Source organism: Gordionus sp. m RMFG-2023, chromosome 1 (assembly GCF_954871325.1).
Source record: "Gordionus sp. m RMFG-2023 chromosome 1, tfGorSpeb1-WG-v2, whole genome shotgun sequence".
In the NCBI taxonomy this organism is placed as follows: Eukaryota; Metazoa; Nematomorpha; class Gordioida; order Chordodea; family Parachordodidae; genus Gordionus; species Gordionus sp. m RMFG-2023.
In genome coordinates this window covers 36,470,916-36,485,810 of record NC_088775.1, presented here as the reverse complement: position 1 = coordinate 36,485,810, position 14,895 = coordinate 36,470,916, and the positions used below count along the sequence as shown (strand labels likewise).

The 14,895-nt window shown below is 23.8% G+C and overlaps 1 protein-coding gene and 1 long non-coding RNA gene across 3 annotated transcripts in view; both read left to right on the top strand.

The window, feature by feature from the left end:
- The first annotated feature begins 1,260 nt into the window (after positions 1–1,260).
- On the top strand, positions 1,261–2,454 carry LOC135922105 (uncharacterized). Its single transcript, XR_010570741.1, has 6 exons — positions 1,261–1,317; positions 1,363–1,797; positions 1,854–2,081; positions 2,126–2,177; positions 2,220–2,288; positions 2,329–2,454. It is a non-coding gene; the product is annotated as an uncharacterized LOC135922105 (long non-coding RNA).
- A 5,444-nt stretch (positions 2,455–7,898) lies between these two features.
- LOC135922744 (sarcosine dehydrogenase, mitochondrial-like) overlaps positions 7,899–14,895 on the top strand; it is a 77,279-nt gene continuing 70,282 nt past the window's right edge. For both annotated transcript variants that reach the window (XM_065457193.1, XM_065457192.1), the window contains exons 1-3: positions 7,899–7,947; positions 7,995–8,231; positions 8,273–8,448. In XM_065457193.1, coding sequence (XP_065313265.1) covers positions 7,932–7,947; positions 7,995–8,231; positions 8,273–8,448 — 429 coding nt within the window. In that variant the 5' untranslated portion in view covers positions 7,899–7,931. The remainder of the gene's footprint in view (positions 7,948–7,994; positions 8,232–8,272; positions 8,449–14,895) is intronic.

The window sequence follows — 14,895 nt, the reverse complement described above, 5'->3', positions numbered from 1 at the left end:
ATTAGGGTTATATAATAATTTAAATAATAAAGGTCAATTAAGCTTCAACTGTTAATGCTAAATTAATATTTAGTGAGTGATATAGTTATATTTTTAACATAGAATTTGATTGCTAGCTGACATAGTATAATTTATTTATATGTAATAATCTAATCTAATAATTAAAATAGTATTCATTTAATAAAATTTAAGATAGTCTTATTAATTTTTTAACAAAATTAAATCTATATATTACTTAATAGAATTATAAAAGAAATCATTCAGAGGGCAATTAAAAACATTTATTTTTAGCTCAATGGGATGTTAAGGAGCCATTAAGAAAATTTGCTTCAGGGGGCTATTCAAACTTTTCAGGAGGCTCGAGCCCCTGCACCCCCCCCCCCTAGTGACGCCACTGTTAGTATAAAATCTCAATAATATTCATTATGTATTAAACATCACCTTTACTTTCTCTGTAAATGTTAATAAAAACCAGAATATTTAATTATGATCTTAATACTATAAAGAGTATTTATTCTAACTTAATTACTCTAAATAAATCTTAAAATTTTTCATTCGGCAATAATCAAAACAGTATAACTATAAATTACTTGCTCTAAAAATGTTTTTTTATTCATCTAGTAAAAAAATGAGATTATAAAAATAATATATAATAAAAATAAACCTGAAATTTATGAAATTATCATCGTAAAAAATCCAAATACAAATGGCAGCTACTCACTTCAATTTTTGCCACTTCAAATACATTAATCGGCAGTCTATAATATTAATGTCATTGGTTTGCAGCTATGTTTTATAACCGTAATTGATTTACATTTTATAAAAAATTTATATAAAGCTCATGAGAAAATTATTTTTTAGTAATAACAGATTTTATTTTTATACTTAATTGATAAAACAAAGAAATATTCGCTTGATAAATTGAATCCTTATATTTAAATTGAGCTAAATCCCTACTACTAATACCCATTCCACAAAGCAATTCCTCACAATACAGACTACAATTTTATTCTTCTTTACACAATTCATGGTGTAGTCATTTTATTTAACATTAAATACGACAATTCATCATTTAGTCATTTTAATTTAACATTAAATGCAGCCATTCGTAGTTTAGTCATTTTAATTTAACATTAAATACGGAAATTCGTCGTTTAGTCATTTTAATTAATACGGCAGTTCATAGTTTATTCATTTTTATTTAATTACTGCAACTCATAGTTTACTCATGGCAATTATCAATCTACCTAACAATTCGTAGTTTTTAGCGATTCGATTCACAACCAATTAAAGAATTTCCTTGAGTTGCATGAACTGGTTTATTATTATAACCCATTATTTTCAGCTGTACTGAATTCATAGTGGCGCGATTGCGATTTAGACACGATAATTACAAAATACAGTAAATATGATATCGCATTCATAGTTACCGATCGCGCGATTTGATATGCGAAAGCAAATCGCCGCGATTTTTTTAAAACACAAAAGATTTTGAAATAGTGCTTCATTAAATACCGATTTTGGTGAATATAGCTCAAAATTTTTGATTTTGTGCTACTTTTAAATTTAGCCTAATTTTTTTATTAATTGAAATGAATTCAAAGACAACCTTTTTTGATGATATAAAACCAAAGGATCAAGTTAAAAATATGATTTAAATTTAATTTTTTTTTAGAAAATAGATAAAATAGCTTTTATTCTTTCTCTTAAAGAGTACAAATGTTTATATAATAAGCATAATCATTTGTATAAAAGTATTATATACAAGAATAAAATCTGGGAATTATTAGCCAAGCAGTATAATATGCCTGATAATAATTTTGCATACATATTATATTTATAAATTTTTTTAGGTTCATCTCTCTGGAAAAATCTGAGAGATTGTTTTATAAAAGAGAGGCAAAAGCTAAAAAGACTGAAAAGTGGGTCAGAGGTCACATCTCATGGCCATTCTATCAGCATATGCTATTCCTGGTAGAAACCTTAACACCTAGATCACAGAAATCCTCTTTAGATATAGAGGAATGTACTACTAAAGATGCAAATGATATATTTAAAAATAACAGGGGGTATACATGAATGTAAAATATCGCATTTTAATTGATAAAATATAGTTATTATTTAGGTGATCTCATTGAATTCAGATTCTGCAGGATTAAATCTTAGTAATGATTCTGGTAATTAATAATATCTAAAAATTTATATTATCCTTTATATAGAATCTATGTCCTGTGTTGGGTCACCTAGTTTTTATTATAAATGTCCTAAGAGAAAGAACAATGATATGGGTAATTTATATTTTTTGATTTGGTGATAAATTTTAAATAGATTAGGAAATTAATGAAAATAGAAGCAGATAAAGTATTAATAACGTTGGAAATGCTTAAAAATAAATCAACAGAACATGCAATATGTTTAATGTTATAAGAAAAATTAGATGATTGTACCAAAGAGGAAAAAAAAGAAAAAACAAATAAAATATTTGATATTATATAAGATTATTGATTAAAATTATTTTGAATATATTTTTGTTATTTGTAATATATATTTTGTGTGTATTTATATTTGAAATAAACATTTTGTGATTTACATTGAATGATACAATTATTCCCAAAAGTCCTGCATTAATTAAGCTTTGTACTGAGTTTGGTAATTAATAATGTCTAAATATATATTATTTATAATGAATGATCTTTATCTTAAAGAAAGTTTAACGATATTGGGAATTTATGTTAACTTGCTTTATAAAAATATTTTCAATAGATGAATTTAGAATAACTATATAGCTTTTTTAGTGACATATTCCTACATATATATTTTATGAGTTTAGACTATATTAAAAATAACTTTATTTTTATTATAATATATATAAAATACAAAACAAGATATATATAAAAATTAGATGATTGTACCAATCAGGAAAAAAAAGAAATAACTAGAATACTTGATATTATAAAAGATTAGTGATTAAAATTATTTTGAATATATTTTTGTTATTTGAAACTATATTAATAATAACTTTATTTTTATTATAATATATATAAAATACAAAACAAGGTATTTATATAAAATACAAAACAAGATATTTATATAATATACAAAATAAGATATGTTTAAATTTATAAAAATCTATAATATAGGACTTTTATATAAATATAAGCATAATCATGGAATGAATCAGAATAGCTGTGTTGATTTAATACTATATGAACCTTATGTTGCTAAATACCTAAATAAAAAATATATTTAAATAATAAATTGCTTTATTTTTACCTTAAACAAACCATAAGCTTTTCTTCAACACAACACTTATAGGATGTTTTATAAAATTGGTACATTTGGTATGTAATAAAGGTTTTACAAGTTTGAGTATATAATAAAAGGTTTCCTAAATTAAAATGAATTATAGATAAAATTGAATAAAATTAATTTAGTCATTCTCATATAGTTGAAAAATTTAGGCTCATTTTTTAATAGTTTAGGAAAGAGGACATAAAATTCGCCCTCTTTTGTTTTATTAATATTAAGATGGTTTAAACTTCTCCTCTTCAAGATCATTCCTAAAAAATAATAATTAGAGGATGGATCACATTTTGAATTAATAACGCTTTGCACTGCACTATAATGAAAATCGCTGCGAAATCGCAATCGCTCTTCACTACAGAGTTATATGTTTTCGTATCGCACCGCCTTTACTATTTTTTAGTTATAATTAGGGAATTTTGTCGGTAAACTTTTCGGTAAATTTCGGATAAGCTTAAAATTTATATGCTTAAATTTCCTTAAGCTTTTTGCATGCTCAAATATCTTAAGCTTACTGCTTAATTTATAAACTTTTATAAATATCAAATTGCAGCTGTTTATTATCAATTAAGCTATATTACAGTAAAAGTATATTTATTTTATGTTTAAATATCTTATATTGCAGCTCTTTATTGCTCAATTTACAAGCTTTTATAAATATATTGCAGCTCTTTATTGCTCAATTAAGCTATATTACAGTTAAAGTATATTTATTTTATGTTTAAATATCTTATATTGCAGCTTTATTGATCAATTTACAAGCTTTTATAAATATCATATTGCAGCTCTTTATTGCTCAATTAAGCTAAATAACAGGAAAAGTATATTTGCTATATATTTAAAAATCTTACTATATTGCAGCTCTTTATTATCAATTAAGCAAAATTATAGTAAAAGTATATTTATTTTATATTTAAATATCTTATATTGCAGCTCTTTATTGCTCATTTTAAAAGCTTTTATAAATATCACATTGCAGCTCTTTATTATCAATTAGGCTAAATAACTGTAAAAGTATATTTACTATATTTTTAAAAATCTTATTATATTGCAGCTTTTTATTACTCAATTTACAAGCTTTTATGAATATTACAATTAAACCATATTGCAGTAAAAAAAAGGAAGAGTAACCTTACTTTATAATTCAATAATCCATAAATCTTATAAGTATCTTATTATATTGCAGCTATTTATTACTCAGTTTACAAGCTTTTATGAATACAGTAAAAAAAGAAACTTTACTTTAGAATTCAAAAATAAAAGTATATTTTATTCAAAAATGGCTATATAAATTATATATAATTGTAGATGCCAATTCCACCAAATTTCCGTTTACATAAATATTATAATGAATCAACTACTTATTATGAATGCTCAAAAGCATCATGAAAAGGGAAAGGCATACTCAAATGTAATGTATTTAGTATATTTAAAGAGTGTACTGGTAGATAAAATATTTTTAAATGTATATAAATTAAATGTATTAAAGATCCAAATTGCTACCAGCAAAAATTCAAATCAATATCAACACAAAGTTTATGATGAATAGAAATATGAAAATTTTTATTTTACTTAGCTGAAGACAATTTAATTGACCAATTTACTCAGACAGATGGAAGAATTTATGTTACAAATGAATGTCAAAGTGAATTTTTATCTATATTTACATTCATTATCTTAAAACAAAGCTGGTGATAAAGATTATAACCATCTACCTAACAGCCTTACAAGAAGTCTAAGTACCATAATTATTTAAATATTTTTAACTATCTTAAAACAAAGCTGGTGATCATGATTATAACTATCTACCTAACAGCCTTACAACAAGTCTAAGTACCATAATTATTTATATACTTATAACTATCTTAAAACAAAGCTGGTGATCATGATTATAACTATCTACCTAACAGCCTTACAACAAGTCAAGTACCATAATTATTTATATATTTATAACTATCTTAAAACAAAGCTTGTGATCATGATTATAACTATCTACCTAACAGCCTTACAACAAGTCTAAGTACCATAATTATTTATATATTTATAACTATCTTAAAACAAAGTTGATCAAAATGAAACCCATGTTTTACATAGTAATGGAAATGAAAACCATGTTATGCATAGTAATGAAAATGAAACCCATTTATGTAAGATATAATTTTACATACTAATGATTATAATAAAAATTTAAGCAGCTATTTATGAACATGGAGTTATTAATCTTACAACAAATTCAAGTATCATAATATATTATTTTGATATTTATATTCATTATTTTTAAACAAAGCTAATTATCAAGAAAATCAAATATTATTTTTTTTAAAAAAAGTTCCCCTAGTAATTTATTACATCTAAATTTAATAATAATTTAATCTATTCAAATAAATATTTATATCTTCGCAATAAATGTCGTTTACAAAGTTGTAAGGGAAGGGTTATATTAGGTAGTCATTTTACGATGACAAAGCAACGTAATTATGAGAATGATGAAGAGTATTATACCTTTACTTACGTTAAATGAATTAAAAAATCAAACAAAATTAAATAAATATTTAAGTTTACATAAAATATATAAAAAGGTTATGCGCGAAAGGAAATTAGATTCCTGTGCGATGCGACATCCTAGAACCTTACCAACATTTTTGTCGGAAAAACAATTATGGCACGCGTTATTCAATCGAGCCCTCCTTACCTCGCACAATATTTGTTTTATATTTTTTTTGATATCAGTAAAAAAATATCGTTATTGTTGATCCAAGTTATTTTATTGTAGTTGGGTTTGGCTGAAATGGTATATTCCAATTTCAAAATCTATGTTATGTTCCTCAACTATTGCTATATCATCATTTGTGGAGAGCTTTATATGGTAAAAGTACATAATACTAATAATAATGTTAATGACGTTGGAATGCTTGAATAGTACACTAAACCCTTCCTTTGTATAATTTTTTTTATCAGTTTGTATAACTTATTATTGTCGATATATTTTTTGTTTAATTTATTTCAATTCAAACATCTTTCATATTGTACGTTTATATTATTGTTTCGCGCACTATTATAAAATTATTTTTTTATTCCAGATATATATATATATATATGTAATTAAATTCTTATAAAATACATTTTTAATATTGTCTACACAGGCATGAATAAATAAAATTATATTCGCGAATTTTCAGAAAAATTTCTTAATCAATAATTATTTAATCTTTTGTGTTGTCATATGCACTCGAAATAAAAAGAAATATTCATTTGTAGCCATAATGATATTATATAAATATTTACATAAAATTTTTAATAAAGGAGTTCTTAGTAAGAAAAAAAATTAACGATCCTATATTAGAAATAACAAAAATATTTGAGTAAATAAGATATTTGAAGGAATAATAAGTATAAATACCTACTATAAAAATTTTATTTATAGAGTTCCAATAAAATAAAATTAATGATCCCATTAATTATTAGAAATCTCAAGAAAAATTTGAGTAAATAAGATATTTGAAGGAATAATAAATATAAATACCTACTATAAAAATTTTATTTATAGAGTGCCAATAAAAAAAAAATTAACGATCCCATTAATTATTAGAAATCTCAAGAAAAATTTGAGTAAATAAGATATTTGAAGGAATATTAAGTATAAATACCTACTATAAAAATTTTATTTATAGAGTTCCAATAAAAAAAAAATAAACAATCCCATTAATTATTAGAAATCTCAAAAAAAATTTGCATAAATAAGATATTTGAAGGAATAATAAGTATAAATACCTACTATAAAAATTTTAATTATAGAGTTCCTAGCAAAAAAAATTAATTATCCCATTAATCATTAGAAATAATAAAAAAATTAAAATATACGAGTAAATGTGATATTTATAGAAATAATAAATATCTATTACCCCTTTACCCTCAAATTTATTTTTATTTTCTACCCATCTATAAGTCTCATGAAATTATATTCACAAAACGACGTAGGTAAATGGCTACTAGTTTTACCATTCTTGGTTATTTTTTTAAAATAAATATTACAAAAAAATTAATATATAGTTCTATTATTAAATAGATAAGTTCTCTAATGCAGAAGAAAATTGTTTTAATATCATCTAATATAAATTATTTTAAAAAATATATAAAATATTGAATAAATTCTATTTATTATTTCATTTTAAATTAATTATATTAAATATATCAATAATATTAAAATATGCAATATATATTATAAGTATATTAAATAAATTATAATAATTATGTAAAAAATATTTAATTATTATATTATAATAAAATTTTATAATCTTACAATATAATACATTTATTAATTTACATAATTTTCTTTATATCTTAATATTAAATATATTAAAATTAAAATTATATTATACTATGTATTTATTATTATATAAATTTTTTATAATATTATATTATATTATTAATTTATATGACTAATTAATAGAATTATTTTCTAATATTTATATTAATAAATTTTTATTTATATTAAATTAATTTAATATTAAATAATTTACTTTAAATAGTAAAATCTGAAATCTCCAATGACAATCTCTCGCTTCAAACTTATATGGGCCATTTTGACAGCCATTTTAGCTTATTTGCTTTTTTAACACTGTAACCATATGTTTTTAAACAAATGTAAATTTTTATAAATATATTTAATTTCATTACTATCTTTATTGAAGTTGGCCAAAATAGATACATATTTACAAATGCTTTATGTAATTACCTGAATACACATGTTCTAAAATCTCAAGAGTATTTTAAAAATGTGGATGCATCTAAAGAGTTTGATGTGGTTGTTATTGGTGGAGGTGTGTTTGGATGCAGTTTGCTTTACCATTTAGTTAAGGAGGGAATTAAAAATATTGCATTGTTTGAAAAAGATAGCATAACATGTGGCACCACATGGCATACAGCAGGTATTGAGTATTATATAATAAAGTAAAAATATCAAATTAAGGATTATTGTGGCGCTTAAGACCAAATGATATTGAGATCCAATTGTTAAATTATACAAGATGGTTAATGAAGTCTCTTGAAACTGAAACTGGTATAAGTACTGGATGGTTTGAAAATGGTGGGCTATTTTTGGCCTCTACTCCTGAAAGATTAAAGGAATATCAAAGGCTTTCAACAGTAACTATTTAGAAATTTAGCTAACCTATAAGATTACTTAATTTTATAAAAACTATTTTAAATATAATTTTAAAATTTATGCAATAATTTTAGCATAGGTTAGAATATTGCTTTCACTTAATAACCAAGGCTATCTCCAATTTAGCTTTTAATTCATAGAATAATGTTTTGACATTTTTTTCTTATTCTTAAAACATTGTATTGGCATAAAGTTAGAAAATATTTTAGATGTACTATGAACTGGTACTCAACAAGTATCTGATCTTAAAGATTGAGGTGGTTTGTTCTATATTATATATTATTTATTTATAAATAATTACAATTGTTATTTCTTGTGTTTTACCTATTTTACCCTCAAATGTATTTTAAATCAGATTTTGCTTAAACGTTTTTTGCATTTTATAATACCCTATTGATTTTTATTATAGGAAAATACTGCAGCTAGTATGTGTTTTTTCTTAAAAAATGTAATAATTTTTTTCATTATTGATATATGGTAACTGAAGGCATTAAACATTCAAAATCATGTAAGAATAACTGCAATGTATGTGCTATACATCCATAACATTGTATATGATTATAAATGAATTTTGACAATTCTAAGCTGCTTTCATGCTGAGGGCATTATTGGTAATTAAAGGATATATTTTTACTGGATTCAATTCAGGAATTATATTAAATTCCTGTACAATATAATCTGCCATACCACGATTCTCCTCAGTATTCAAAAGATTGTAACATATGGCAACCAATGTCATCCAATAAAATGTATAACTCATTTTGGATGTTTTTTCAGCCACCTTACACAATTGATAAATGAGCAGTTTTATCTGTAATATCTGCAACCCTCCCTCCATATCCTAAAACTTTACTTAAAAGATGCCCAGTCAACTACCTTCACCTGGGTTAGGCCTTAATAAGACATTAAAAAAAATTCTTATATGTAAGGATTTTACTTTAAAGAATTTATGTCCAGCAAAAAGATCACCTAGACTAGGGTTGTCAACTTGGGTCGATTTTTAGAAACGACCCGATTAAAATTTTAAGTCAAAATAATATTATGTAAGCCTCGAGATTTGGCAAATAGATTTTCAAAACATTTCTCCAAGCTTAAATAATGTTATTTTATTGAAAATCTTAATCGGGTCGTTTTAACAACCTTTTATTTTATTTTATAGCCAGAAGAAAGAAGGATGAAGCAGAAGCTATTAGAAATAGTGTTGTAAACGAACGCGTACATTTTGAACGCACTCGTGAACGAAGTTATTTTTTTGAAAAAAATGATGAACGACGTTCCTTTTATTTTTGACGAACTTTGAACGTGAACGCATTCCTTTTTTATGACGAACGCGTTCGAATTTAACGTTCGTTCAATTTTATTTATATTAATCCGAATATTTTAAGAAAAAAATCTTAAATCAACTGTTTTTCATATTTCACATTTCAATTTTTTTTATATTTAATAGATTAGCATAAGCATGGATATAGTTATGTTTTGGTTATCACTGTTATATTTTTTTCTTTTACACGATTAAATTTTATTCTATATCTTTATTTTCAAAAAAGCTTTTTCATCTCAATTTTATGTTGAGCTTTTATTATATTATCTCTCTCGTGATTCAGAGAAAAAAATTATACTAGCTAAAAACCCGTCAAGAATGACGGGGTTGAGGGGTAATTATTTAGTTTTTCTCTCTACTTTTATGATAGTTGTTTATTTGAAAATAATATCTTTTTATTCTTATAACCCCCCCCCCCCCCCTTCAGGCCAGGTCCCCAGGCTTGCAGAAAAATTTGTTTTAGGTCAATGTCTGATCCATAGTGGATAATAGAATTCCCAAGCGTCCAAGCTGATAATAATTTTGAAAAATTTTCCCTAAACCCAGTCTAATATAATTCATAAAAATATTTTCCAAGCCCAGCCTCACCCATAATAATTTGAAAAAATTTTTCTCGAACCTGGCCAACGCGTAATAATTTTGAAATTTTTTATCAAGCCTGGAGATAAGTAAATTTCTAAAAACTATATTCATTTTTTATTCTTTTTAATCCCGCTCAATCCTACTTCAGACCAAGACCAACTCATTAGGACTAATAGTGAATACTAATTTTTGAGTAAAAATATATTTAAATTAGCTTTTACCTGAGACCCATATAAATATTATGATATATAATATAAAAAAATTCCCAACAGGTTCATGCTCATAATCATGTAGAGAAAATTTTCTCAAGTCCGCCAAAGACCATAATAATTTTGGTAGTTAAGAAATGAAATAAAATATGTAAAAGTCATAATTCATTTATACAATCAGAATATGAAAGTTGCATGAGCGTTGGTTTTTTGATCAGGCCTAGCTATGTCTGTAAAAAAAAAATTTCAGGCCAATGTCTAACCCATATTTAAAATTCAAAAATCTTCAAGCATCTCTATTTTAAATTTTATCCAATATGATTACCATCACAAATTTAAATTTTGATATTTCTAATACTCTTAATGCTCACTATATTGCAACAATTTTACCTCTTTTTCTCCTAAATTTTAATATTTTTATAAAATTTATTAATAAAATATATTTAGTACCATACACACAAACTAAATAATTACCCTTCAACACTGTCAGCGAGTTATGGTAATAAAAGGCAAAATTTTAAAAATATCAGCTATTAATTAATATATATATAATTAATATATTAAATTTAATTATATTCAAGTAAATGCATGCGTAAAGCATACACCTTTGAAACGGGAGGTTTGTGTTCGACTCTCGTAGATAGCAAAAAATTAATACATTATATAGTCTCCTTAAATTTAAAATACATTAGATATATAAAACAAAAACAATTTTTCATAATTCCCCTAATCAAAAAATAAATAATATTTTTCAAAAGAAAATAAAATCGATAAATGAATCCCAGAATCCGATAATAATATTCTTTACAAAAAAATAAAAAATACTAATAAATCGATATTCATATCAGATATTATTATTTTATCATCACCTGATTCTGAAAATTCAAAATCAGATGAATTACCATTACCATGGCCCAAATATGATAAATATTTTACAGTAACATCCTGTATTGAAGGAACTAAATAAATACTTATCAAATGTAAAATGTGACCAAAAAGTATCATATCTCTTTCAAAATCTTCAGCTCCAGTTTAAAACGACATTTGATTGTAATATTAATTATTTTATTTTATATAATATAACTGTAAAATCATTAAATTTGAAGAAAAAATGCATATGGGCTATTTCCAACAATAACGATAGTTATTTTAAAATTAAAAAAAATTAGTCGCCTAAAATAGGTCAACCATTGATAGACGTAGTATTAAATGATATTAATAAAAAGTATTAAACCTATCACTATCAAATTAATTACATATATTTTATTTTTTTTATGAACATAGAATATCAATATGTTCTTTCTGCAATTATACATCCAGTATTCAAGCTTAAATTGCCATGGATAAAACTTCAACAGAACTAACCTATAAAAAATAAACTTATAGCGTTATTAAAAAAATGCATTGAAAACGCTAGAAATGATAATGCAAGAATGTTAATATCGATATATCCTCATTTATGACGAGGATGTAGAGGATGATTGGAGGAGGATAACTTATCTCAATTTTTTGAAGCAAAGGACAGAACAATAAATGTTTTCAATAAATTCCCAATGTTAAAAGAGTTGTTTATTAAGTATAATTAGCAATCCCCTCATCTACCCCTGTACCCGTTTTTAGTATGGCTAATCCCGTATTAACTGCCAAGTGTTCCTGTCTATCAGATGAAAATTTTGCAAAACAATTGTTATTAAAGATTAATAAGAAAAATCTTTTATAAATAAAAATATCTTTTTATTCGCTATATTATATTATATTATATTTATAATTATATTATCAAAATTAAACCTTATTATTTTTTAACATGGTTAATATATTGTGTTAAAAATATAAGACATTTATTTATATTAAATTAAATTAAAAATAAAATAAAATTTATCATAAAATTTTGAACGAATTATCAATGAACATTGAACGCGAAGGCGTTCGATTTTTTTAGAAATGTTTACAGTTTAGAAATAATGAAAAATTTTATTTATATATTTTTCAGAATTTTTAAATGTGGTAAATTAGAAAAATGCAATATTATAACAAAAATTTCTATAATCTTCGAATATTAAGTTTAAAGAAAGCCTTTTTAACATTTTGAAATATTAGTTAAATATAAAATTTATAAACAATTTTTTGAAATGTAAAATTGAAGTTGAATGTTTGGATAAAGAGTGGGGGAGTAGGTGTTTCAAAGAAAAATCTAGACACGACAGATAAAAATTTTTTTGATGAACTTTGTCAAGGTAAAAGATTGCAAAGTTAAGGAAAATTTGTAAAAGTCAGTATCGATATTATATCTCTAATCAGATTGTTTAAAAGTATAAAATATATTGTCTACACTCTTAGTTTTATTAATTCTAAGAATCTGATAAACTATCTTAACACAAATATAACGAAAAAATATTTTGTGAATAAAAAAGTATAATTAAGATTTAAGCAGTTCATTCCCAAATGAACTTAATTAATTTCCACTCGATATTTTATCAAGAAATCGACAAATTTGAAACAATTTCAAGATTTGGAAAGGTTTTTTATATTGATTATAAATACATCATTAATACCCAGCAGAGTTGTTAAAAAATACTTTTAAATGGATTTAAATACATACATCGGCTAAACAGCAATAATATCCCAGCAGAGTTGTTAAAAAATACTTTTTAAATGGATCTAGAAAGATACATCGGCTAAAGTTCTCCATATACAGATACAATTTAAAAAATGTATCTAGATACAGATAAAATTTTTATTGTACTTTTATATAAGGTTTGCATAAACCTAAATTAGGATTCTATTGTGAAAATTCATGAAATGAGCTAAAAAATTTATAAACTCGATATCACATTTATCAAAATATAACTAAAATAATGATTTTTAAATTTTAATATAATAATATAATATATGAAAATATAAATGACTATAAATAATCATTAGATTTCAGTAATTAAATATTTTCAAAATTTCGGTCATTTAGGCATCCTCGTTTATCTGTAAAGACATTTTTAGTTGCACTAAAAAGTCTTTCTACCGGGCGCTTGAAGGGTTTGTGGTGTTATATTTTATGAATAATAATATATCAGGATATTCTTTAAAAATACTAAAATCTCGACATTCATTTTTGAAAAAATTATTTAATATGAAAAAAAATTGGATATTAAATTATTTGTGTTTTTTTCAAAGGTTATTTGCTTGCAATCAGTTGTAGACATTGATAATTCATCAACTAATCTGTATTGTTTTTTATTAAAATTTTTATCCATTTATAACCATATTCAATCAAGTTTTAAAAAGGGATGGAGCATAGTTGCTATAATATTTTCATCTTCAAATATTGTCACAATAAACCTAGAATTATTAAATTGATTAATTTATTATTATTAATTTACCTATCTTCACCCTTTATGTTAGGCATCTAAGAGTGGTAAACAAAATCTCATATTCATTAGTTATTCAATTTGATAATCAGCTGTGAAATGGTTGCACAGTAATAAGCTGTGTACCTTGCAAAATATCAAGAGAACTAGCTACTGGCTTCATTAGCTAATTTAAAATAATGCTATTTATATAAATTTTATAACTTACTAAACAATATTCACGAACAAAATATCATTCATTAGATAAAAACCTAGATAGTTTCATTCCATCACATATCTTGTCTAATTTGTCAGATTTAGCTTTAATAATTTCGACATTAATTGCAAAACTATGTGGAGTTCCATTGGGTTATATTAGGACATATAAAAGAACGGCCAATATTTTTTTAAATAATCTCAGATGAAATTGGAGAATATTTTGACATTTAACTAATGTTGTGCAATATATCTAATGAATAAAATATTAAATATTATAATTAAAATTGTTTTACTCTCTGATATTGTTTACACTGCATGGCTCCATTGGCATCCACAGTGGCAACAAGATTCAATGTGTGACTGGCACAACATTGATGATTAGGTAAACTATATGATTCTGATATTTCAAAATCCTGATCAGTTGTATAAAGACTTGATATTGATATTGGTACAACTGCTTCTTCATCTTCCAGATCATCCATAGTTTCACTATTATTTTCAATTGGCTTGAAAACTCTATAATAAATAACTAACCATATTATGTTTGTATTTATAATAAAATAAACCTAAAAGCTTTGAGAAAATTTTGGCATTATCAGTAATGATCTTGAGATTTTATTTTGAATTCAATAATCCTTTGCTATATCTTAATTCTTATCTATTTTATCATATGTATGACTACCAGTCATTCTTTTACAAGCCAACGTTATTTTCCTAACTTGTTAGATCTATATAAAAATTAACATTTCATAAACT